The sequence below is a fragment of the Culex pipiens genome, chromosome 2 (genome assembly GCF_016801865.2).
Source record: "Culex pipiens pallens isolate TS chromosome 2, TS_CPP_V2, whole genome shotgun sequence".
Classification (NCBI taxonomy): Eukaryota; Metazoa; Arthropoda; class Insecta; order Diptera; family Culicidae; genus Culex; species Culex pipiens.
This window is the reverse complement of record NC_068938.1, coordinates 103,120,177-103,147,181: the sequence shown is the minus strand read 5'-3', so window position 1 is coordinate 103,147,181 and position 27,005 is coordinate 103,120,177. Positions and strand designations below refer to the sequence as shown.

Here is a 27,005-nt window from a genome sequence, read left to right as displayed (position 1 = left end):
AGTTCCCAAAATCGGGTTAAAGCATCTTGTAGTGTTTGTTAAGTATAGCAAAACGTCATCATTAACTCATTTTCGACCAAAATGTTCTATGTCACAATAGGGTGTAATATCAAAATCGATTTTCCAGCACAGCATTATTTTAGTTCCTTTTGGGTTCCTAAAAAACTCCCCAAAGTTTGGGAACGATTGGTTTAGTCCTCACTTTGCGCAAAGCGATTCAATTTTCAAAACAAATTTGTATGGGATAAATCATTTTTTTTGAGTTTTGATATTTAAAAAATCCAAGTTTCACGCTATACTAAAACCAGACTCATATTCGGATGCTCTGGAATGTGCTCTACAACTTTCCCCAAGAGAGTATGGTCCTAACTTGCTCATGAAAGAAGATACAACGTCCTCAAAACTCGTATAAAACGTGATTTTCGATCAAAAAACACGTTTTAGACGAGTTTTGAACACGCTGTATCTTTTTATAGGAGCAAGTTAGCACCATACTCTCTTGGGGAAAGTTGTAGAGCACATTCCAGAGCATCCGAATATGAATCCGGTTTTGATATAGCGTTGAACGTGGATTTTTTAAATATCATAATTAAAAAAAAAAGATTTTTCCCATACAAATTTGTATGGAAAATTGAATCGCTTTGCGCAAAGTGAGGACATAACCAATCGTTACCAAACTTTGGAAAGTTGTTAAGGACCCTTTAAGGAACCAAAAAGTTGCTGTGCTAGCTAAATTTGGACAACTTTATTTTTTTCCATACAACCATATTACACCCTAATGTCACAAGATAGCACACAGCAGACGATATGACAATCTAAACAGAAAGACAAATTTGTCATAATATAGCTGAAATTTTTGTTTATAATCGTTATAAAACGTTTTTTTTTTCATCAGTTTAAAATTGATTGAATCGTTTTTACGTTATTCTTATAAACTTCATCATCCCGGTACGAGAATCGAACTCACAGCCTCTGGATTGGAAATCCAGCACGCCGCTAGTCGAAACCCATCCCCTACCGGTCAGTATTCCCAGTGAGTAGAATAACTCTTTGAAGGGATCTGACTTTGCCGAGCCAGACAGGAATCGAACCCATCACCTTCCGCTTTCAAGGCGAACCCCGTAACCTCACGGCCACGATAGCTCGGCTGTAATTTTATTTAAAGTTTCTGAAATTAAATATTTCACTGAGAGAAAAACAGAGCAAACTTAAATACAGAGTCAATAAAAATCATGGTAATATTACATCTGGGAAGGGGTACATTTTTTTATGTTAGAAAAAATGTGTAATTTTACCACATTTCTGGTGTAATGTCACTGTTTTAGTGTAATTTATGGTAAAATTACATCATAAAAGTGGTTATATTTAACCTTCCAAAATTACACCTTCTAAATTCACACAATTTTTTACTGTGTAGACAGAACTAATGAAAAGCGAGTTGATTGGTTGTATGCGGTTAATAAACTAGTTACAACATCAATTTTACTATATTTAGGTTTTTCGTGGACTTTAAATAATATTTGCAACGGCCTTCCTCATTGATGTTCTTTTAACAGTTTGGGAAATACTTTTCTTGGTCTTTCTTCACCACACCTCACAATCGTCAGTGATAGCACTCTTGTCTCACTGACGAAAAAAATGATATCTTCAAAAAAAAAAAAAAGTTTGAAAGTTCACCAAATCATTTTCCAATCCGGTTCGAGACTACCATCAAATAATCAACACTGCAGAATCATATTTCAGTCAAGTCTAGTCGAAAAGCAAAATCGACCTCACCTTAATTAAAAGTACGACATCCGATCGACGTCAGGCGACACATCCCTCTGAGAATTTTGGCTCGAGCCTCGAGTCGATCTGGCTCGAGATCGAGCCTGAATCGAGTCGAGGCTCGAGCCAAAATTCTCAGTGGGATGTCACAAACGAAAAGGGACATATTATTATAAATTTAATGCAAACAGTCGCCCGTGCCACTACTCTGTGTGTTTATCCTCTGTTGTGAAGTGATTGGAAAATCGTCATGATAAATCGGTACCGATTGCAAATTCGCTGCGATACTTGTCCGGACTAGACTACGGGATGAGATAAATATTGGAAAACTGTTGTCAATCAATCGATATGATTGATTTTGACAAGAAATAACAATCAAATTGATCGTACTAATTTGGATTCGCGAATTTCAAGTATTACTTATCCCTCATAAAAACACTATTAAAATTGAATCCTGATAGCCTATTCATAGACCTAACCTACTATCATAACCCATCGATGTGTTCCGCACATGTAGCACAATCGATCCACCGTCTCCGGTTCAATCAATAACCTCCAAGTGCGCCTTCTTCACGTGTAACCTTAACAGTGCACTCTTTCATATCATTCATATCATCTCCACCGTAGAAACGCACTCAATGTGCGTACCTCTACGTCCGAAGCTTAGTTGGCAAGCACATTTTCCACCCATTTTCCCGGTGTACACACGGAATGCAAAAGAAAAGGGGAAAACCCACACGCACCGACCCATCATCATCATCCGACAATGTTCCACTTCCGGCGTCGTTGCCTGGACGAAAATCTATACTAGAAGCTAGAACTTGTTCCCAGTTTCGCTACCGCGGGCCGTTCGATCTGGAGTTTTTGAAGGATGTCTCCTCTGCTATTAAAGGAGCCTCTGTGAAGGAAAACCATTTTAGCTTTATTAAAATGTAAAGTTTTTTTGTACTTAACAAGTAAAACATTATTTCAAATATTCATGCGATAAGACATTCTTCACTTCGCTTCCTTCTTTTAAAGTCCCTACTGCCGTTCCGGTGCAGTAAGTTCAGTCGCGATGAGCTTTCGCTACCACGTGGAATGCAGTGCTGGCAAAGTTTTTACTGCTAAATGTAGACAATTTCATTTAATTTGTTTAGCAAAATTAAAGTCAATTTCCTTTTTTAATTCCACCTTTTTAAGATTTTCAAATTTTTATTATCTCCTCCTTCCAAGCCAAAAAAATGCGTTCAGTTCAGCCTCCAGATATGATTGACTGGCAAGGATGGGGGGTTTTTGCGGAAGGTTCTGGTTCCATCGTAGCGGAAGAAGTGGGGTTGATGGAATGGTACCGTACCATGCCTCCTAGCTCCTTTCCGTTGGAAACGCTTCCCATTTCATCATCGCTGAAACACATGCAAACTTTGCGTCATAGAGGTTGGCTGGTAGTCGCGGCGATGACGACGACGAGCGCACTCGATAGATTGGTGAGTAGGTAATGTTCGCCGAAATTAGGGTGGAATCGATTTTTTTTTTAATTTTGAAAAAAAATTAACAAAATTATGTACACGAATCTATACGACGATTTGCATTTCAATTTGATGGACAAAATAGTACTTGAAGTTCAGTGCGTTGTTTTTTTTTTTTTTTTTTTTGTTCAAAATTTAATATCTTGACTTTAAACTTCAAATTAGGTACTGTACTACACACTACGAAAAAAACGTGTAATATTCGGTTATATTAGATGCACATAACTGGAGCATCAAATCAGACCTAATGTCGCGTTGAATAAGACGTAAAATTACACGACCATAAATCATCCAAGGTCGTGTAAAATTACATTTAACGTGATTCCGGTGGGTCGCTTTTCGAATAGGAATCTTAAAATTCTTATTGGAATAAAAAAGCCTGTTAATACTGTCCAAAACAAAAATGTATTTATTGTAACACATCATAATTTTACGACACAACTTAAATCACTGCTCAAAATGGTTTTTCTTCTTCAATTTTTCGCCGGATTTTCACCCTTGGCTATTGTTCCACTTGAAATCTCTCGGCTTGCAAATCAGTCGAACACCCCGCGGGAGAAGGCATCAAGGTGACACAACTGGAGAGAACTCACTTCTTGCGCACTTCGTTTTAATCCTCTCCGGAAACTTCCACTTGGAAAGAAAGTGTTCAGCCAAGAACAAGAAGCGGCTTGCCGGAACAGTTCATCATGGGTGCCTGCCGCAACCTGCCAAAAACGAGACGACAAAAAACATCAGCGATCTGTTTCACCACTTTAAACATTAATAAACTTACCTTTATCTTGAACGGTAGCAGGTTTGGCCAGTAAAGGTTCAAAATTGAAGATTGTTTCGCCCGAAAATGACAGCTGCAAAAAAAAATCCTAGCGACGTCGAGCATGGCGAACGTTTTGACAGTTCACCACTCGGACGAAAATGTTACGGCTGAAGCGCGTGTAATCGGGTTTCATTTGATGTAAAATTACATCTTATTTGATGTTCCAGTTATGTGCATCAAATAAAGCGTGATGTTGGGTTATTTGACCTGTAATTTTAGGTTTTATATAATGTAGAGGAGTACCAATGGGAATTTTATCAATTTACGTCATAATATACATAATTTTACATCGAAAATACGTTTACACGATTCAATAATAGGTCAATTCAACGATTACGTCAAATGTAATATTCCAAATTTTTTAGTGTGTATATAAATAAAAGAGAGAATTTTTAATTGTTTTGATTTGATGTTAAGACTTAAATGGCAGGTTAACCTAATTTGTTATGTGTAAAATGTTTTTTTTTTGCTTCATCAACTAAGGCTTTTATCCAGCGATTTGATGTCTTATGCTAGAATTAATTTGTTTAATATCTCTAAAGCTTCAATTAAACATTGTTGTTTGTTTACAGTGACAGGATTTCATTTGACAGACAGTAGTTGTTCGGTAACTGGGCGTTGTTTAACTGGGCTGCTTTTTAACTGGGCACTCGATAACTGGGCCGTAGCCCAGTTAAAAAGCAGACAAACGACAAAAAACCAAAACAAACCAAAATGACCGAGGGGTTAATGGATGCAAAAATTATATTTAATAAATAAAAAAACTTTTTTCAAACTTTTGTTTAATTTCAAGTTACAATTAAAGAAAAATGAAAAGTAATCATTGTAAATAAATTTGAGTAACTTTTAATTTTATTTTTCATCTGGAAAATATTATGCATCGGTGGTCCCCTCTTTACTTTTTGTTCAGCCCAGTTAACGAGCAGCATTCGGTGACTGGGCTAAGTTCTCAGCCCAGTTACCGAACAACTACTGTATTTGCGTTTTTTTTAGATATTTAACAGCAATTCCACGAAAACAGCAAGATTAGACTTTTTTTTTGTTTGGCCACTAGGGTGACCTACACCGTGTTAGGGTGGTCTGAGGATTGGCCTTTTTAAAACATTTTCCCAATTTACCAAGAAATCATAACGTCATTTTACCTAATTTTTGCTCTCTTGGGCGAAAATGAAAGGTGATAAGTTGAAAAACAGTTTGAAGTTTCAATGATGTAGCCCCACTTCGGGGAATTCGAGTTTTTCTCTATCAGAATATTGTTCTTATTATTCTTAGTCCATAATTCGGAAAAAACTATGTTTGACGTTGTGTATAAGGCCCATCCCCTTTGATTTTGAGGTTTTTTTTCTGTTTTCCAAGATATTTTTATCCTTAGTGTTTTTTGGGTATAAAAATACCAGTTCTCCATCATATTTGGATATCAACAGGTAGAAAGAAAAAAGAAATCTACTCAACCATATGGTTTTTGAAATCTAATATTACTTTTGAATTCAATGAACACATTAACAACCGTATAAATTTTCAAAACATAAAAAAAAAAATTTCAAACATTAAACAAAAGATTTCGCAAAATGCTTTATACATCTTTACAGTTATGTTACCGTCAAAAATTAGAAAAATAACAATGGATTCATAAAAATATATATATATTTCAGAACTTCTTCGTCTTTTACCATTCTGTGGTCCGAAAATGTGATTCAAATTAAATATGTCTCTTATAAATAAATTTCTTTAATTTATTTTTATTCATATGACGTGACTAGAAAAGTTTGAAAAAATTCATAAAATCTTTAAAAAAAGAAACGACTGCAAATAACATGATACAAGTCAATTTAAAATTTTAGATAAGATTAAATTTTCATGTTTTATTAAAAAAAATGCAAATCATTTTTTTTTCTTTTATAGTTTTCAACGTTTATGTCGCTTCAAAGTCGGCCTGATTAATCAAGGGGCTAAACATTTTTTTTTGAAAAATTGAAAACTTTCAATGAAAATTACAGTTTTATCAACTGAAAACAAGTTAAAATGCATTTTCCTGCGTTACTGAAAAAAAAAATTCCGTCAATAAATCGATAATTTGAAAACTAATGATTGGAAAGCAACTGGATGCGTGTAAAATGAATTTTAAAACACTTGTTTCATCCAAATCTAGAGTTTTTTTTAAAAAAGGTCCAAAAAACCAAATTTTCAGTTTTTTGCTTTTTGGGTGTTTTTTAATACCCCTGACTCAAGGCGGTTTCAAAAACATCTAAAAAGCAAAAACTGGAAATTTGGTTTATTGGACCTTTAAAAAAAACTCCAGAAATTGATACCTAGCCTTGTAATTTAAATTTTTATATTTTTTTGCACCCCCCCCCCCCCCCCCTCCCCTTGACTTTGGTCAAGGCCGAGGGACATAAACTTAAAAAAATATTTGTAAACGTCCTTACATAAAAGTCACTACCGCCAACTGGGGATAATCTGAATAGGTTTAGGAGATTTTAGAGCAATAATTTGGAAATCGGTGTACTAATTGTTTTGTCCTGTTCCTGTTTTGAACGAAATCAATTAAAAAAAATCAAAACATTTTGAAATAAATTCTGTTTTCATGAGACAAATTAAAAAAAGCGGGTAATTTTTTAAGACTATATTTTTTTCTAGATTTCTTCCTACAATTTAGCCGAAGATGAAAAATGGATGATAAAAAAAAAACGTTTTCAAGATACCGATTTTGGCTGCCAAATTTATATGCGGCAAAATGTTTGTTTTTTTGTTCTAAATACAAACACACAACCTAAAAAAATGAGCAAAAAATCAATGAAATCGCTTAAATTACGAAATGGAGGAAAAAAACCTTCCTTAAACCACCTCAGTGATTTTAGATTTTTTTTTTTGTAAAATTACAATGTACAGCACCGAAGAAAAAAAAAATCGATATTTCTCTTGTGTGCAAAATTGTACAAAATTATCGCTAAATAAATATCATCATTTTGCAACCACCCTAAATCCACTTTTTAACGAGCCCATCCTGGAGCAGTTTGTGTGGCCGAGTGGCAAACTGTTGTTCTCCTGTTCCTCCTCTCTCACCCCACTTTAACTCCCCTCTCCCACCCTCCCCACCATATTCTCTTGTCACTGAACAAACACATACACACTCACACTCACTGCACCTTCCACAGAACAGGACGATTGGTTGAAGGTGGTGGGATGCTGGCCCGTCCTTTTGTGTGTGCGTTTTCTCTCTGTTCTATGTGAGCGAGTTGCGTTTTTTTTTGTTGTTGTGTCGGTCTGATCGGGAATCGAGACCAGAACCACTTGCATGCAAACGAAGCAACAACAACAACAAAAATAAAACAGAGAATAAAAAAAATGCTAAAAATCGCCATGTGCGCGAGGAAATGCGAGCCTCGACCGACGACGGATGGAAACAGATGAAAATAGGAGCAGCAACAAAAAAAAAAGAGAGAAATAGGAAAACATGAAATGAATGGATATAAATCAATAACACGGAGTGGGTAGGTGGGGTTGGAAAAGGGGTGAAAAGCGTAGTGGAAGGGGCTGGGGAGGTGGATTTTTTTGGGGAGTTCAATTTATATTTTAAAATTGGAATCGTAATATTTTTACTGGCTTTTTTTTTCGCGGCACTCGCGCGATTCGGGAAGGATTTCGCAATTTTTAGGGGTTTGATTTCGCGGAAAAGGGAAGGGGCAAAGGAAAGGGGAGGGCGAGGAAGGGGGCACCAGCTTTTGGTATTATATATTTGGCGCGCGATTTTTTTTTGTTGTTGTCCAGTGCCGGTTGAATTTCAACTTGATCCGGTATATTTTGGGGCCGTGGAAAGGAATTGGTGCACGGTTCGTTGGTTGCGAATTCTGGACTTTCGTTGACCAGGAGTGTGAGTGAGTGAGCGCGAGCTGTTTGTGCCCAGTTGATTGGTTCGTTGATTTTTGGAATGTTGGACCGTACGGTCAAAACTAATAGGAATGAGGAACGAAATGAGGGTAAGGGTTGGTGGGTGGTAGCAGATTTAGCTCAGTGGATTTTATACTTTTTATTGAACTTTTAAAGCTTAAAGCTTGAGCTTATATTTTAAAATGATTTGTTTCTATTTTTAGTCATCAATTTTTAAATCGAAAAAAAATCGTGATCAAAAAATACAAAAGTTTTTAAGCCAATGCTAATTTTATTACGAGTAGTTGTTTTTCTTTCAAAAACTCAAGAAGCAAACTTTTTTTTAAATTGGAATTTCCTTTGAAAAAAAAACTTTTTATAACGTTTATATTTAGACATTTGGACTATTTAAAAAAAATTAAATAAGGTTCAAAAATTTTGGTTCAAATCGAGGAAAAGTCTAGAATTTGTGATTTTTATTTGTCAAAACGTTTTAAAAAAGTTGGGAATCCCAAGCATACTTTTTAGAAAAATATTTTTTAGCTGATATGAAGAATGTTATAATAATGGAACAGCATGTTATTTCATCGAGAACCTTATGTTGCCATATTATCATTTTGACGTAGGGTGGTCACTCAGGTCGAGAAATCGCAAAAGTAAAAAAGTCGGGAATTCGTCAAAATCTGCAAATAAGTCGAAGAAGTAAACAAGTCGGAAAAAGTCGAGAATTTCAAGCATAGGGGAACTATACCCTTTTTCAGCCTTTTTCTATCATCGGCCTATCAGCACTTTGATCATGAATTACAGCTTTCATAAAGTGTTTTTGACTGTTCCAAATTAATAAATAGCTCAAATAAATGTGAGAAAGCAACTCTCCATTGTAGATTCATCTGAAAATGTTGATTTAATAGCGGAAAATGGCAAAAGTGATGAGAATTGGTCGAACGGCTTAGAGTTATTAAAATGGGTATATTTCCCCTACCTGCTAGATTTTTTTCTAGCTCCTCAAAATTTTTGTTTTTAAAATTTCAAAATGAATTGCACTTAATTTGTCTTGAAGGTTGCTTTCTACATTTTAATCTATAGGAGAATTAATAGACTATTTAAGATGTTGAACTTTTATGTATGAAAATGGAAAATACAATGTGAATAATGCTTTTTTTTTACTTATTAGAAAAAATTATCCATCAACAATATTCCAAAGGTTCTTCATTCTTAATTGAAAAAAAAAAAATGATTTTTTTAAATACTTTTTGAAGCTATGTCAGAAAATATTGAAATTGTAAAAATTACAAAGCAATTTTTAAGCCGGGCTGTTATAAAATGTTTTAAGAATTTGTCTTTAAATTTTTGAGCATAAACAGATTGCATAAATTCTTATTAAACTGAATTTTTCATTAAAAAAGGATTAAAATACTGACTTCTCGAAAAACCAACATTAAATTTTAAAATGATGTTTTTTATAATCTAATTATGTGGAAACTTGATAATTAAAATATTTCAACACATTTTTTTGATAATTTGATTATGTAAGTAAAAAATCTAATCATATTTTAGCATATTTTGGCAAAAAGATAAAATTAAATTACATTTAAGAATAGGTTATTTTACCTTTTTGAGCTTCCCTATCTTTTCCAGTGTTGAAATCGAGGAACAAAATGCCTATTATTCGAAATTCTGGAAAATTCGGGAAAAGTAGGGAATTTGAAAGTGGGTTTTGATTGGCCACCTTTTGACGTTCAATTACAGCTTTGAACAGATAGAAATGCAAATTGGAAATAGGACTGAATCCTTATACAGCAATTCCCCACGAAAACAGCATGGAAAAAAACAAAAGTGCTCGGATCGGGCTCAAAATTTTTGTGGGAGTTCCCTGGCCGAAATAATTAGACCCGTATTTTTTTGTTTGGCCATTAGGGTGACCTACGCCGTGTTAGGGTGGTCAGAAAAATGGCCATTTTCGTCGATTTTCGCAAAAACCACTTTTTTCGAAAAATCATAACTCCTCGCCATTTTAACCGATTTCAATTGTCTTATACGCAAATGAAAGGTGATAAGTTGGCCTTTCAAAGAAAAATAATAAGAAGTTTCAAAAATCTAGCCTAACATATGAAAAGGGCGTATGCAACTTTAAAATGCCGTTTTGACGGTGTCTGGACCAAAGAGCCTATGTCTGGAAATAATTTTATCGGATTCCCCGGACATTTTTACATAACATACTAAAAAATGGGAGGAGTTCATTAACAGGATTCCGAGATATGATTTTTTGAAAATAAAATCCGTGTTTTCTGACGCGCCGCGCGCAAAAACCGGAGAATGACGAAATTGGCAAAAAATCAACTTTTTTCACAAAAACTGCGATAACTTAAAAATTTCAGCGATGACCTATACATGTCTGGGTACCAAAAGTTGCGTCTTTTAATTACGAAAATTTTGGTACCCAGACATCTATAGGTCATCGCTGAAATTTTAAAGTTATCGCAGTTTTAGTGAAAAAAGTTGATTTTTTGCCAATTTCGTCATTTTCCGGTTTTTGCGCGCGGCGCGTCAAAAAACACGGATTTTATTTTCAAAAAATCATATCTCGGAATCCTGTTAATGAACTCCTCCCATTTTTTAGCATGTTATGTAAAAATGTCCGGAGAATCCGATAAAAATATTTCCAGACATAGGCTCTTTGGTCCAGATACTGTCAAAACGACATTTTAAAGTTGCATACGCCCTTTTCATATGTTAGGCTAGATTTTTGAAACTTCTTATTATTTTTCTTTGAAAGGCCAACTTATCACCTTTCATTTGCGTATAAGACAATTGAAATCGGTTAAAATGGCGAGGAGTTATGATTTTTCGAAAAAAGTGGTTTTTGCGAAAATCGACGAAAATGGCCATTTTTCAGACCACCCTAACACGGCGTAGGTCACCCTAATGGCCAAACAAAAAAATACGGGTCTAATTATTTCGGCCAGGGAACCCCCAGAAAAATTTTGAGCCCGATCCGAGCACTTTTGTTTTTTTCCATGCTGTTTTCGTGGGGAATTGCTTTAGCACTTAAATTTAATTTTAAGCTTTCTTCCAATATGTTTAATCTATCTGAGATTTAAAATGCCATAAGTCACTCAATGATTTTAATTACATGCATTTAACACAGATTTTCATAAGATTTTTTTGTGGATCAATACAATTTGATTTAGTTTTAACTAAATTTATCGAAACGAAAAGGTAACTGCAAAATTTAGTAAAAAAATCTCCAAAGCAATTGAAAAAACAAGTTGAATATAGATCTTAATTTTATCGATTTTTGACTACTTTGCTTAAATATTTTTAAAACTTATGTATGGCAATAAACTTTCTTTAGTGAACATTTTAAAATGTTTTTCGTCTGAAAAGTATAAAAAATGATAAGTATTTTCGGAAATTACAAATCAGTTCTCTTCAAAAGTTTCGCATAAAATATAAGGTTTGAAATGCTAGCAACTCGATAAATCACATTTTTTATTTAACTATTAAATTCCACAATATTTTTAAGAGCGAGTTTTTCACCGATGTGAAACAGGTCGTATCGAGGTGCTCCGATTTGGATGAAACTTTCAGGGTTTGTTTGTCTATACAAGAGATGAACTCATGCTAAATATGATCCCTCTACGACTAAGGGAAGTGGGGTAAAACGGGCATTGAAGTTTGAGGTCCAAAAAACATGAAAAATCTTAAAATTGCTCGCATTTCCGTAAAACTTCATCAATTCCAACTCTCTTAGATGCATTCGAAAGGTCTTTTAAAGCCCTTCAAAATAAGCTATAGACATCCAGGATTGGTTTGACTTTTTCTCATAGCTTTTGCAAATTACTGTTAAAAATTGATTTTTTTAAAACCATAATATCTTTTTGCAACAGCCTCCAACACCCATACTCCCATAGGTCAAAAGTTAGGGAATTTCATGGACTATAAGCCTACGGTATTAACTTTTTGGCCAATCGCAGTTTTTCTCATAGTTTTACGATTTTTCTATAACAAACTGTTCGGCCCGATCGTCCAGTCCCCTACGTTGTGCATTACTGCGGGGACGTCCGGAACAAGAAACGAAACGAATATTACGACGGCGGACGAAGACACCACTGGGAGAACGGTACTACAAAATAAAACACGGCGACTTTCTTGGTCCCGATGAGACGACCAGTCTCAACGGGTGTAAAAACGCAACAGAACGTATATTTTCACAAATATTACAAACAACATTCAAAACAATAACAAGTCAAGCAGACGTCAGCTGCCACCACTGACGTCTCTTTCGTACTCACCCCCCCCCCCCCCGTGCGACGGGGGGTGATAAATAATCACCGATAATAGGGTCCGCGACCCAACACAAACATTTTACAACGTTAGTTTTTGCCCTGTAGGCCTCTATAGCGGCACTTTTTCGTCTCAATTTTGACATGTTCGGAATCCTCAGACAATTTTACATTATATTGAAGTGTTGGAATTTTGAATTTGATTGGAAAAAATGCCATTTAGAATTAATTAAAATATTATTTACCATTTTGTCGGATTATGGGTAAAACAGGTATTCGCCTACTTGACACAGCATTTGACGTTTTGAACACAGGGTAAATAAGATCTATTTCTTTTTTTCAAATTTTTTTTATTTAATTATTTTCTAAATCAAATTCATAACTCCAACATCTCAATCTAATGTAAAATTTCCTGAGGATTCCAAATATGTCAAAATTGAGACCAAAAAGTGCCGCTATGGAGGTCTACAGGACAAAAACTAACGTTGTAAAATGTTTGTTATAGAAAAATTGTAAAACTATGAGAAAAACTGCGATTGGCCAAAAAGTTAATATTGTAGGCTTATAGTCCATGAAATTCCCTAATTTTTGACCTATGGGAGTATGGGTGTTGGAGGCTGTTGCAAAAAGATACTATGGTTTTAAAAAAATCAATTTTTAACAGTAATTTGCAAAAACAATAAGAAAAAGTCATACCAATCCTGGATGTCTATAGCTTATTTTAAAGGGCTTTAAAAGACCTTTCGAATGCATCTAAGAGAGTTGGAATTGATGAAGTTTTACGGAAATGCGAGCAATTTTAAGATTTTTCATGTTTTTTGGACCTCAAACTTCAATGCCCGTTTTACCCCACTTCCCTTAGTCGTAGAGGGCTCATATTTAGCATGAGTTCATCTCTTGTATAGACAAACAAACCCTGAAAGTTTCATCCAAATCGGAGCACCTCGATACGACCTCTAGAACAAACCGAGCAGAATCTACAAATACTGCCTCTTAAAGAGAACCTTGATAAAATTAAATTTTCACACAAATTCCTAGTTTTTTTTTTGTAATTTTTGATAGAGTTAAGGGGAGGATTAACAAGTTTGTAGTTTATAAAATAATCCTTCATATTCAATGCATTGTAAAGCTTTTATTTTTATTTTCATTTTCAAAAAAACATTGTATAAGTTTTCGCTCTAATAAAAACTAAGGGTGCTTTTAAATAAATTAATTGAAAAATTGGGCACGTTTGGTTATATTGATTTTTTATATACAGTTTATATTTGATATGATTTTTTTTTGCTGGAAAAATCAGGATTACTTAAATGGGATTTGAGTGGCCACCCTGGATTTTTTATTTTTTTTTTCGTGTATTTTTGACAGTAAAACTTTCAAAAAGCGTTTAGTTGGTTTTTGTAGTAACATTTATCTCCAGGAGTTCTACAAGAGCTCTTCAAGATAGCTACAGCATAGCAGTTTGGACCGCGGTAGGATAAAATTCTCTTCAAAACTTCTTCAGGAGTTTGGAAGATATCTCATTCCCCAGAATGAACCATACCTCAAAAAACTTATTTGTTATTATTTTACTCAAGAAAAGCCTTTCCTGAGGAAATGTAACTTTTTATGAGAATTATGAATTATGAATAGAGATCTCAACAACGCCATCTTTTAACGCAAATTCCAGTTCACTTTTTTTTGTATTTTTGAGGTTAGAGATCCAAAATAAGACAACGAAAAAATGAAAATTTCGTGATTCGACTATCCGAAGAATCGGACTATATATTTAATTTTGAAATAATGCCAACTTCCGAAAGTATTATTTTCTAAATTTTCATTTCGATTGTTTAATCAAAACTGAAACCTTGATACCTGTGATATTTTTTAATTATTTGAATAGACATTTTTTTCTTTTTAATCATCCCTATCATTTGAAAAGGTTTCAGAGACAGAGTTAAATGATGAAAAAATATTGCACAGTTTTTTTTTTGACTCGTTTACTAATTTCATTTAAGCTTCTTAATAACACTAAAATTCTCCTTAATCCAACCCACCGCGATCACATCCCTTTAATCCGCCCACATCACACCATCACTCTCTTTTTTCATTCGCGATATCCACGATGCATTTTATTATTTTCCCTCACAGTCCAATCGCGAACCGTCACACATATGCACCGGTCAATCCCAGTCAGTTTCCCCAAAAAAATATGCCTTCCTCATCCCCCACTTCCGCTCAAAACTTTTGCAAACTCCGGCACAGCGTCCGACTCCACTACAAAGGTGCCTTCAAAGAGGCCCGCGCTCCAGGGGCAGGCAAAAGAAAGACTGTTTGATTGATATTGATATTAATATCGAAGGGGCGAACCGGGGTCTTTTTTTTCGGCTACGTTTCCCGTCCAATTTTTTACTCCGCGCGGCCGCCACTTTTGTATGGCTCGGACTATTTTGAGTTTAGCCGGGATATATTCCCGGCCATTGTTTCGGCTCCGGTCCTGGGAATGCACCGTGGAGCACGTCCAGCGTTCATCATTTATGAAATGCACTTTATAAATACGCTCCGGTTGGTTCTACAACATCGGCTGAGTGAGTGAGTGGGAGAGCGATTCGTTTCAAAAACCTGTCAGTCGCGGTGCGGCCACGCCAATGAGATGAACGGGAAAATATGTTTTTTGTTCTGGTATGGACGTCCTGAACACCACCCTTCCCCCTTCTCGAATGTCTGAATCGACTGGATTTCGATACCGGGAATAACTATAGAGGCAGAGAGAAAGCAGTTTTTGTTTTGCTTGGTACTGATCCGTTTTATTTCACTTTTTCCAACTTCATAGGCCCTCGATGAGTACGATATCCAGCCGGATCTGCCCCAGGCCCTGCGACTGCTGGACGAGATGAACAGCAACTTCCAGCAGGTCTCGGACGTGGTCGGGAACATGCTGCAGCGCGTCAAAACCGGCGAGCTGTCCACCGAGTACGGGCTGAACTTCCTCGAGATCAAGTACCACATGCTGCTCAACTATCTGATCAACCTGACGTACGTGGTGCTGCGAAAGTGTTCCGGTAAGCTTGAAGAACAAGGTGTATGATTCATGGTGTCGATTCAATTCTGAAACTTTAACTATCAACCTTCGCCTTTAGGCGCAAAAATAATACAAAAATACAAAAATACAAAAATATAAAAATATAAAAATATAAAAATATAAAAATATAAAAATACAAAAATACAAAAATACCAAAATACCAACATACCAAAATACCATAAAACCAAAATATCAAAATATCAAAATACCAAAATACCAAAATACCATAAAACCAAAATATCAAAATATTAAAATACCAAAATACCAAAATACCAAAATACCAAAATACCAAAATACCAAAATACCAAAATACCAAAATACCAAAATACCAAAATACCAAAATACCAAAATACCAAAATACCAAAATTTCAAAATACCAAAATACCAAAATACCAAAATACCAAAATACCAAATTACCAAAATACCAAAATACAAAATACCAAAATACCAAATACCAAAATACCAAATACCAAAATATCAATATACCAAAATACCAAAATACCAAAATACCAAAATACCAAAATGCCAAAATACCAAAATACCAAAATACCAAAATGCCAAAATAACAAAATACCAAAAAATAGCATTAATGGCAAAAATAGCAAAAAATTGAAAAATTGCAAAAATAGCAACAAAAAAAAAATAACATACATAGAAAAAATAATAAAAATACAAAAATTTAAAAAATAGCAACAATTGCATAAATAGCAAAAATTGTCAAATTGCAAAAATTGCTAAAAAGGCAAAAATTGCAAAAATAGCAAAAATTGCCAAAAAGACAAAAAATGCAAAAATATAAGAAAATACCAAATTACCAAAATACCTGAATACCAAAAAATAGAATAAATAGCAAAAATAGCATAAATAGCAAAAATAGCAAAAATAGCTAAATTAGCACAATTAGCAAAAATAGCAAAATTAGCAAAATAAGCACAATAAGCAAAATTAGCATAAATTGCAAAACTAGTAAAAATAGCAAAAATAGCAAAACTAGTAAAAATAGCAAACATATGCCAAACCCACCAATAAGTCACATCATGAACTTTTATCACTCCTTGAACCTGCTCCTAATATCCACCCGTTTCCATTTTAGGCCACAAAATCGAAAACGACCCCTCGATCGACCGACTCATCGAGATCCGCACCGTGCTCGAGAAGGTCCGCCCGATCGACTACAAACTGCGCTATCAGATCGACAAACTCGTCAAAACGGCCGTCACCGGCACCAGCACCGCCGACGATCCGACCTCCTTCAAGGCCAACCCCGCCAATCTGATGTCACAGCTGCCCGAATCGGCCGCCAAGGATAACTCCGACGACGAGGACGGGGCCGAGTCGGACGATTCGGCGAAAATCATGGCGAAACTGCGCAAAGCCAAGGCCGGAGGCCGGCCCGGAAAGCGCACGGAACTGACGGCGGACGAAGTGGAAGCCAGCAGTGAGCTGTACGTGCCCCCGAAGCACATGGCCGTTCCGTACGAGGAAGATTCCAAGATGGAACGGGCCCGTAAGCAGGCGGAACGGGCTCGGAAGCGGGCGCTGGGGTCGTCGATGATTCAAGAGCTGAAGGAAGAGTATCTGGACACGCCGGTGGAGATTTCGTCCAGCTCGCGGGCGCTGCAGAAGTTGTCGCGGAAGGAGCGCGAACGGGAAGAGTACGAGGAGAAGTACATGATGCGGCTGCCGGTGACGAAGGCGGACAAGCACCGGAGTCGGAAGCTGGAGACGTTGGGTGAGTTTGGCAACCTTGCATGCTCTTCGGAGTAATGTAGGATTAGTAATAACGGGAAATTTCGTCAAGGAAAACGAAAAAAACTATAAGGATCTTTGATTTATTTTTGAGCAATTCCATCTCAAATCAGGAATTTTTCTGGTATTTTTGTACCCGTCCCTCTCCGATTTCAATGAAACTTTGTAGACATGTTATCCTAGGCCTATATAAGCCATTTTTGTGTATATGGAGCCAATTGTACTCGAAATGACATTTGAGAAGGGCGTAAGTCATTTAGATATTTTTTTATTCTGTAATTTAAAAATGACTGTATCTCGAAGGCGTTGCATCGTACCAAAAAGTGTTCAAAGACAAACTTGTAGGAAATTGGACGGGCTTTCTGAAAAAAAAATACACTGAAAGAAAAATACACGCCACTTCAATGAGATTTTACAATTTTTATTCTTAAAAGTTAAATTTTAAGGTGAAGTCACGATTTTTTTTCGTTCAAAATTTTTTAGGAAGTAGCCTAAGATGTTTCAAAAAGACTTACGAAAAATGCAGGATGGTATGTCTCTCCTAAAAAAATACAAAAATCATTTACTAACACTGTTTTTTTGAAATGTGGTCTAAACGTCAAAATGTTCAAAAACCGATAGTGGGAATCGATTTTCCAGGCAATTTTACATAAAAGTCTTCATATTGACCATTGTCCTAAGTCCAAACCTTGCGAAGTTACAGCGGTTTTAAAAATAAAAATTTTGATGAAACAGCTTTTTTGGTGGTTTTGGCATTTTCTATATACAAACTTGATTTTTCAGTCTCGAAAATATTTTTACCGGAAAGCTCGTCCAATTTCCCATAAGTTTGCCTTTGACAGCTTTTCAATTGGATGCATGGGCTTACAGATATAAGCTTATTACATTGCTCATAACTGAAAACAGATTTTTTTTTTTCAGTGTGGTAGAAATCTGGATAGTAAATCATCTTACGTAAATATTAAAACGAGTCAAATTGAAAAGCTGTCAAAGGCAAACTTATGGGAAATTGAACGAGCTTTCCGGTAAAAATATTTTCGAGACTGAAAAATCAAGTCTGTCAGATAGAAAATGTCAAAAAGCACCAAAAAAGCTGTTTTTTCAACATTTTTATTTTTTAAACCACTGTAACTTTGCAAGGGTTGGACTTAGGACAATGCTCAATATGGAGACTTTTATGTAAAATTGTCTGGAGAATCGATTCCCACTATCGGTATTTGAAAATTTTGACTTTTAGACCACATATAAAAAAAAACAGTATTAGTAAATGATTTTTGTATTATTTTAGGAGAGACATACCATCCTGCATTTTTCGTGAGTCTTTTTGTAACAAATAGCCTATTCCCCAAAAATTTTGAACGAAACAAAATCGTGAAATCACCTTTAAATTTAACTTTTAAACTTAAAAATTGAAAAATCTCAAAGAAGTGTCATGTATTTTTCTTTCAGTGTTTTTTTTTTTTTTTCAGAAAGCCAGTCCAATTTCCTTCAAGTTTGTCTTTGACCACTGTTTGGTACGATGCAACGGCTTCGAGATACAGTCATTTTTAAATTACAGAATACAAAAATATCTAAATAACTTACGCCCTTCTCAAATGTCATTTTCGAGTACAATTGGCTGCATGTACACAAAAATGGCTTATATAGGCCTAGGATAACATTTCTACAAAGGACCGATTCTTAGCACTTGTTTACCAAGCAGTCATTTTTTCAAATAGAACTTTGGATGGTTCTGATAATTTTCCATGTTTTCCAACTATTTGAACCACACAAAAAACATATTTCCACATCAAAGTTCTTATTCTAAACATATCTGTGAGCAGAAGTTGTAAAATGTATAAACGCTGAATATTTTTCATTTTCCCAACTTTTTTAAATAATTGCTCAAATCAATCGATGGAATTCAGATATTTAATCATTCTAAACGGAATTTTATAGTAAAATGACTCTTTTATAAGCCCTCTTATTGACAAAAGCAGATTCTGTAGGTATAAAATTATACAGGACATTTAAAAAGGGGGTATATAGAAGCGTTGTCCCGTCACGAAAAATGACAATTGTTTAATTTGCAATCGTTCTTGAAATCGGATTTGCATCATATTTTGGATTCTCTTCGTACTCGAAAAACCCTTTAAAATGCTTATTAGAAATCGAAAATTGGTCAAAAGGAACCAGAGTTACGACTGACGCAAGTTTGCGTTGTCCCGTCACGCCAATTTTTTGGTCAAGGCACGAATTCAAAAAAAGATGCTCATTTGTCGTGTCTAGAGGCAAATCGTGTAACAGGCCAGTTTTTGATCGATCTAGACTAAATCGACCCTCCTGAATCCAAATTTGCCTGTTGATTTTCCTGAGACTCAAAGGGAATCGAGATATTCAAGATGGCGTCTAAAATGGCGGCTGAATGGAAAAACCACCATAAAAGGATTTTTAAGTTCAATCAACTAGTCAAATTTAACTAATTTGGGGTCGCTGAACTCGAATATGAGCCATATAATACTCCAAAGTCCACAGGGAATGTACAATCCAAGATGGCGGCCAAGATGGCGAACCTAGAATATTGGAAATTTTTATACAGAAATGTAACAGGCAGTCAACAGGTCAAATTTAATTAATTTGGGGATTCTGAACTCGAATATAATCCTTAGAATATTCTAAAGTCCTTGGAACAGTCTGTGCGGCATAATGCCAAATACGGTGACAAATAAATAAATAAGTACTCAGGGAATGCAATTAAATTTTCTAGCTTCGCCATATTGGCCGCCATCTTGGATTGCACATTCCCTGAGTACTTTGGAGTATTATATGGCTTATATTCGAGTTCAGCGACCCCAAATTAGTTGAATTTGAACCGTTGATTGCATGTCTGTCACATCTGAAAAAAAATCAAATTTTCTAGCTTCGCCATATTGGCTGCCATCTTGGATTTCACATTCCCTGAGTATTTTGGAATATTCTAGGGCTCATATTCGAGTTCAGCAACCCTTTGTTGAATTTGACCTGCTCATTGCCGGTAACATTTCATTATAAAATATCGAATATTCTAGCACCGCCATATTGGCTGCCATCTTGGATTGCACATTCCCTGAATATTTTGGAGTATTCTAGGAGTCATATTCGAGCTCAGCGACCCTAAATTAGTTAAAGTTGACTAGTCAGTAGAGATTTTCACAATTGCTTCATTTCGTGACGGGACAACGCGAGCAAAACCCTCTTTTGCAAAATATCTGCGTTGTCCCGTCACGAAAAGAAGTACCTGTCAAATCAACAAAATTTGACGAAATTGGGTGGTCTAGGAAGCAAAATCTTCGTTTTTCATTTTAGAAACAACTGTAGAAAAGGGTTTTTCCAAAAACTTACTAGGAGAGCAGAGTTCTTCACTTTTGTGTATAAAAATCAAAATGATCCAATTGTACGATGTTGTCCCGTCACGCTACATATGTATCTCACTTGACTCAAACTTTGTGTTTTTAAATATTTGCTAGAGTGAATCTTATTGGAAATTTAATGTACTTTCCAAATTTGTATAAATATTGGTACCTTTTCCCGCAGATTTTAAAGTTATCAGCAAAATACCGAAAACATATGCGTACAAACGTTGTCCCGTCACGAAAGAATGGGTCAAAGTTTCATTGAAATCGGAGAGGGTTGGGTACAAAAGTACCAGAAAAATTCCTGATTTAAGATGGAATCGCTCTTTTACCTTTCTCTCAGAGGAAAGGCTGACGTCAAATTAAAGGCGTAATCAAAATACGAAAACAAAATTTGATCGCTGACGTCATTGATTGACGACGGTCTGTGAACGTAAACACAAAGACGAAACGAACGAAAAATGAGCACCACTCAAGCAGCCGCCCGAACGAGGCAACGTGCTCTTTCTCTCGTTTTTCCTCTTTCTTCCTTGTGTTTGCTGCGTGATGACTGCTGTCATTTGAATGTGATCATGGGAGAGATGATCGGAATCTCGGTGGAATGTCAAACGACCGTTCTCTAAGCGAATGTATTTCTACACGGAAGTCAATGACTGTGTGAGTGACTTTGCGTAGCACTCATTCGTTTGTGTGTGAAACGAACGAAAGAAGAACGTCCAAATCAGGTTGTCATGGTGAAGACGATTGGAGTGTTCTGTCACTTATCACAAACAAAGTCAAAATTTTGTAATGGTCATTGGACAACTTTGCGGCAGTCATAGAATTAAATAATGGAAACAATTGAAGGGATATTTTTTTTATAAAATGTGATTTTTTGTATGAATTCGTGCTTGCCATTTCATTAGGGCACATAACTTTTTTAGACGAGAGTGTGTCCCTTTCACACCTTATGTAAACTGTCATTTGAGTGAAAGGGATACACTAATGTTTACAAAAGTTATGTGCCCTTTTGAAATGTTAGGCTCCAATTGTCCAATATTCTATCTATGCGTAATTCTCCGCCAACTCACACGAAATCGGGAAAAAAGTTGCCCCGATAACTATTGTTCCTGATCACGAATACGAGCTCAATTGTTCGATATCTCGTGACGGAGGTGCGGTACGACCTTTTCCATTTTTGAACATTCGAAAAATGACGTTTTTTTTTCGCTTTTGATTTGGAAATTTGGTGTCAAACGTTACTTTTATGTATAATTGGACGACCGATTTGATGGCGTTCTCAAAATTCCGGAGAAAACATATTTTTCATCGAAAAAATACAAAAAAACCTTTCAAAAATTCTGCTTTTTTTCGTTACTTGACTGTGTTTTTTTTCTAGACGTGATTTTAGATTCTGTAGATTCAGAATTGTGTTGTTGTATGAACACTCCGTGCTCAAACTCAACCCACTTCAAAGAATCATGTCTCTGCGATACAACTTTACGCAGTAGGCCTGGCCGCTTTAACGCTTGTGATGTTACAATGCACTCCGACGCAATGGCGCACTACAAATGTAAATAAATGACAAGAAGAGTGCTAGGCGTAATCGAACCTAAGGCACTCTTCAGGATCCCTTCGAAAGATTGGATGCACTAGGGTTTGATTAGATTAGATTAGACGTGTCATTTTATGGGAAATTTAATGTACTTTTCGAATTTACATTAACGTAGAATGGTTTTTTTTTCGCTTAGAACAAATATTTTAATTTTAAAATTTCGTAACTTTTCAAAACTTTAGGTAGAGTTGGAATATGGCCAAGCACACAGTTATCCCAGAATTATTTTCTATCTAGCATTGTTGGTGTCAAGTTAACCATTTTCAAAATCATGACAAAATCATTCTCACGTTTATTGGTATCTTGCCGTTTTGTTTGAACGGCATCAAAATTTGAACCTAGACTGCCATGCGTCTCCATCAAATTTATCTGATGTGAACCGTAACATGGAGACGCAGGGTAGTTTGTGAAAAAGCTGCTAAATCCTTGTATTTCCGTTAAAAGTTGCATTCAACATTGAACGCTAGCATTTTCTTGCATTCAACAAAATTTTCCACGCATGCTTTTCCTGATATCCTGAAAGCTCTCTCCGAATCGAATTTTCATCCTCCAACGAAACTTTCAACATCACTCTTCTCTTATCCTCCACAGGCACTCTGGGCGACGAGCTGACGAGCTTCGGTGACATCAGCGCCCTCGACGGCGGCGACGACGACAACGACGGGCTTCCATCGTCCGCTGGGAAAAAGTCTGGCGGCGGTAAAAAGCGCAAAGCTTTGGGCGGTAAAAAGCACGCGGGTAAGAAGCGACGGTTCCGTTAAGCGGATTGTTTCCGGTATGTTTGATTTTGATTTACTTTTTCCTTAACGATTGAGAAAGGGGTTTAAGTTGCGTTGAATAAATGTTAGATTGTTTGGTTTATTGGAAATTTTCCGTTTCAAATTACAGCTAAGAAGTTTATTTCAAGTTTTGATTTTGTCTAATGTTTTTCTTCCCCTGAAAACAAATGGTTATCATAAAACAAGCTAAGTTTAAGAGAAGAGAAAGTAAATAAAATCACATAGAGCGATAATGAAATTAAATCTTACAACAAGAGTTACTGTTGCTGAAATATGAAATATTAATTTTAAATAACAAGAAAATACACTCACCAAGAGCCTTTATGATATATTTATACGAGAATATTTTCACGTTTCTTCCAAGTAAAAAGAGTACGCGTGAGATCTTGGGTGGGAACTTTTTCGCGATCGATCTTTATTGAGACTGTCTCTTTCGCTTCGAAATCACTCACAAATACAAGCACTTGCAGTCACACAAATGAACGTATAGATACAGAGAGAGTACTATTGTAATAGAACTATTACAAAATAACACAAACCGAAACAGTTGTTGCCTTTTTAACGATAGTGAATAATATTGGATTAGTTTTTCTTAAATGTTGACCAGTTTTGTGTTTTTAACTATAACACGAAGAAGCATAATTAGCTGCAAATAAAACAGGACATTCTTGGCGAAAGAGACGCGACTCAAAGTTATGCGGGCGTAAAAGTTCCTCCCCCTCAAAAAAGTTCTCCCAACTGGTGTTAGTTTCACAAACTAACGCATACAACAACAAAACGGAAAAAACAGCATTATTTTGTACAACCAAATAAACAATAGAGCGAGGGCGCGCAGAGGTGGCGGTAAACAGTTTACAAACAAAAACAGAATCAAACACATTTTTTAAGAGAAGCAAATATCCTAATACAAATCCTAGCAGAGTTACTACAGTCTTACAGAAAGAATAAGAAATATTACAAAACACAAAAATAGAACGTCCAAAATACACGAATAAAAAGCTAAATCAGGCTGCAATCACAATAAAACTCGTAAGAAAATGATGGTGAAAAAGTTAAAGTTCACTAACAACTAGTTGTTACTTGTTCCCCTATTGATTTACGTTTGATTTCTTCTTGTAGCATCATTTAAGTTTCTATTTTTCAATAAATTTCTCTTTTAGTTGGTTAAACTTTAAGTTTGCGTTCTTCTATCATTTCCCTGCTTAGATAATATCATTTTCCTTATTTCAAATTCTTATCATTTCCCGATTTCTCCAATCACGCGTAATTGATACGTTCCCCCCACAATAATCCACGGTTTGACAGATTTTCCCCCCTTCACCGAAATGACACACACGACGACGACGGGGTCGGCTGAGCTGACAGTCAATCAGAGGGCTTGCTTCTTTTTGGAGTTTATTTGCTTGGTTGGCAATTTGTGGCCCACCCCTTTCCACGTGGGATTCGATCTCTCCCGTTGGGATTAAAGCTAAATGAATAATTTAATATTGATTTATGGGCGCTGTAGTGGTGACGGTGGTCATTGTTAATGTTTTAATGATAATAATGGTTATCCAGAACCAGGTGTAAACGTGCTGGGGATTTGCGCAAAGTCGGCTGGTTTGTTTGCTTTAAATTAATTTGTGTGTGTTTGCGGGGCCCATGGGACTGTTTTGAGAGCTGGGATTTGTCTATCTGGTTGAAACCACATGTTGACAGAGTGTGGCTTTTTTGAAATCTCAAAAGAGATGTTTAAAATACGATTTAAGTTCATGTCCAGAAGATATGTAACAGAGTGGAATTTGCTGGTAAATTTCTCATTTCTGCAGCATCACTAGGAAAGGGGAGATAAGCAATTCAGTTTTATTGATGAATAATCAAGTTACATTTTGTGAGTTTTGCGCTCCTAATAGAGTTTTGAAAGTCATTTTAGCTTTGTTTTGCATCAAATTCATGTTGAAATTGTTTCAACATATATAGATTGTTTTAACTACAGTAAGAAAATTCTAAAAACTTACTGAGTTTGCTTAGAAAAAGAGAGAAAAAAGCTTAAAACCATAACAGTAAAAAAAACGGAATCGACGTAACACCTTATAATGTGGCCCTCTTAAACCTTGTATCGTTCTTTTTGCGACAAGACTCCGCCTCCCGGGTCTCCTAAGTGTGAAGATATGACACGCGGAGAGGGCATCGAAAACTTACACTACAAATTTTTTGCGTCCGCCTCGGGATTCGAACCGGCGACCTCTGGATTGTAAGTCCAGTGCGCGTTCCGATTGATCCACACAGGCATACTATTACAGTAAAACAATGTGTAAATTTGGAGTGTGTAAAATTTTAAGGCGTAATATTGCCTCTTATATGATGTAATATTACCTCAATTTGGACTGAAAAAGTGACAAAACACTGAAATAGTGGGGTTATCTACACCGTGTTAGGGTGGTCCGAAAAATGGCAATTTTTGGTCGATTTTCACAAAAACCATTTTTTTCAAAAAATCATGACTTTGCTCCATTTGAACCGATTTTAGCTGTCTTGGGCCCAAATGAAGTTTGGCTTTGAAAGAACATTTTTCAATAACAATAACTCCAAAATTTAAGCGTTTTAGCGTTTTTATAAGCTTTCATTAATCAAATATAGATTGTTTTTTAAATTGAATTTTGGAACCTCTACCGTTAAATACGTAAAAGTTTTAAGAAAAATTATCGAAAATTCATTGATATTTAGCAAATTGCTGATGAATGTACACTAATGAAAATAGTATTTTTTTTATACTTTTCGCCTGAAAATTGTGAAAATCAGGCCTAAAATTTGTTTTTTTATATTACAAAATCTGGTGATAAAACTTTTAATAAAAATGATTTTTGTTAAAATTCAAAATATTGTCATGATTAATTTTTGATGCAAAACTAAATTTGCAATCGCAAGTGAGAGCACATATTTTTTGAATCATAAAGTTCACCTTCACTAGCGACTTAAAAAAAACAGTTTTTTTAATCTAAAAATATTTATGTGGGAGACACCTCTACAACAAATAAGAGCTCAGCAAATTTCTTCAAATTTCCTTTTACCTTATTGATCAAACTGCTGGTTGCATCCTTTCTAAGTTTAAATTTTGTAAAAAAATCTCCGTGGTGAAAAGGTGGTTCTTTTCCTTTACAAAGTATTATTAAATTGCAATAACTGAACATTTATTGGAACAAAATGCTTTAAAACAGCAACTCCCCACGAAAGCATGATTCTCTAATCTAGTCTATCTAATCTAACACAAACGCAGCCAGTCCGATGAAAGCATGCTGGAAAGTCTTGTGATTAGATTACGCCCCAAGCACTTTTCTTGTCATTATTAATAATTGCAGTACATCAAAGAACACCCGAAAATGTATTGCTAAAATTAAAGCGGCCAGCCCTACTGCGTTATGTTTACCGCAGAGAGGATGCTGAGAACGAATCACATTTCACTGAACCTACAGGGGAGGAAGCCAAACGCTCCCGATCAGTTATTATGTGTCATGTTTTTGTGTGTCCAGTTGTTGTAGTTGTCGTCCCCACAAAAACAGCATGATTCGAAAAAAAAGTTGTCCGATCTGGCTCAACATTTTTCTGGGGATTCCTTAGCCGAAATAATTAGATCCGTATTTTTTTGTTTGGTCATTAGGGTGACCTACGCCGTGTTAGGGTGGTCCGAAAAATGGCAATTTTCGTTGATTTTAGCTGTTTTGGACGCAAACGAAAGGGTAAATAGTCAGAAGTTTCAAATATCTAGCGTGAAAAGGTCGAATGAGGATTTAAAATGCTGTTTTGAAGGCCTCGGGACCAAAGAGCCTATGTCTGAAAATATTTTTATCGGATTCTTCGGAATTTTTTTAATAACTTATGGTGAAGTTTTGTTTTCAATATTTCGAGATACGCGTTTTTGAAAATAAAAACCGTGTTTTTCGACGAGTGCCTCAAAAATCGAATATTTTGAAAAACCTATGTTTACGGGTTGAATCCCATTCAAAATTCAGAGGAATTTCAGGATTGTTGATGAAAGTCAAATTTAAATTTATCACATTGGTCGTATCTCATAATATAGTCATATTTTATTGACGAGACTTGTTCTATAGACTGTATCTAACATTCCGAAGTGCTAAAGAATTAAAAGTAAAACGTTGTGATGATGAGCAAACTTTGGCTCTTAAACCGGTATCGGAGTTCCATTTTGATTCCTATTCACAGCAATTTGAG

General features: G+C 35.6%; 1 protein-coding gene across 1 annotated transcript in view; it reads left to right on the top strand.

Moving 5' to 3' along the window:
- The window catches only part of LOC120418791 (neuroguidin), a 62,877-nt gene extending 39,543 nt beyond the window's left edge, over window positions 1–23,334 (top strand). The window contains exons 2-4 of the mRNA XM_039581273.2: window positions 15,055–15,283; window positions 16,397–17,035; window positions 22,609–23,334. Of these exons, the coding sequence (XP_039437207.1) occupies window positions 15,055–15,283; window positions 16,397–17,035; window positions 22,609–22,778 (1,038 nt within the window). The 3' untranslated portion in view covers window positions 22,779–23,334. The remainder of the gene's footprint in view (window positions 1–15,054; window positions 15,284–16,396; window positions 17,036–22,608) is intronic.
- The last annotated feature ends 3,671 nt before the right edge of the window (window positions 23,335–27,005 follow it).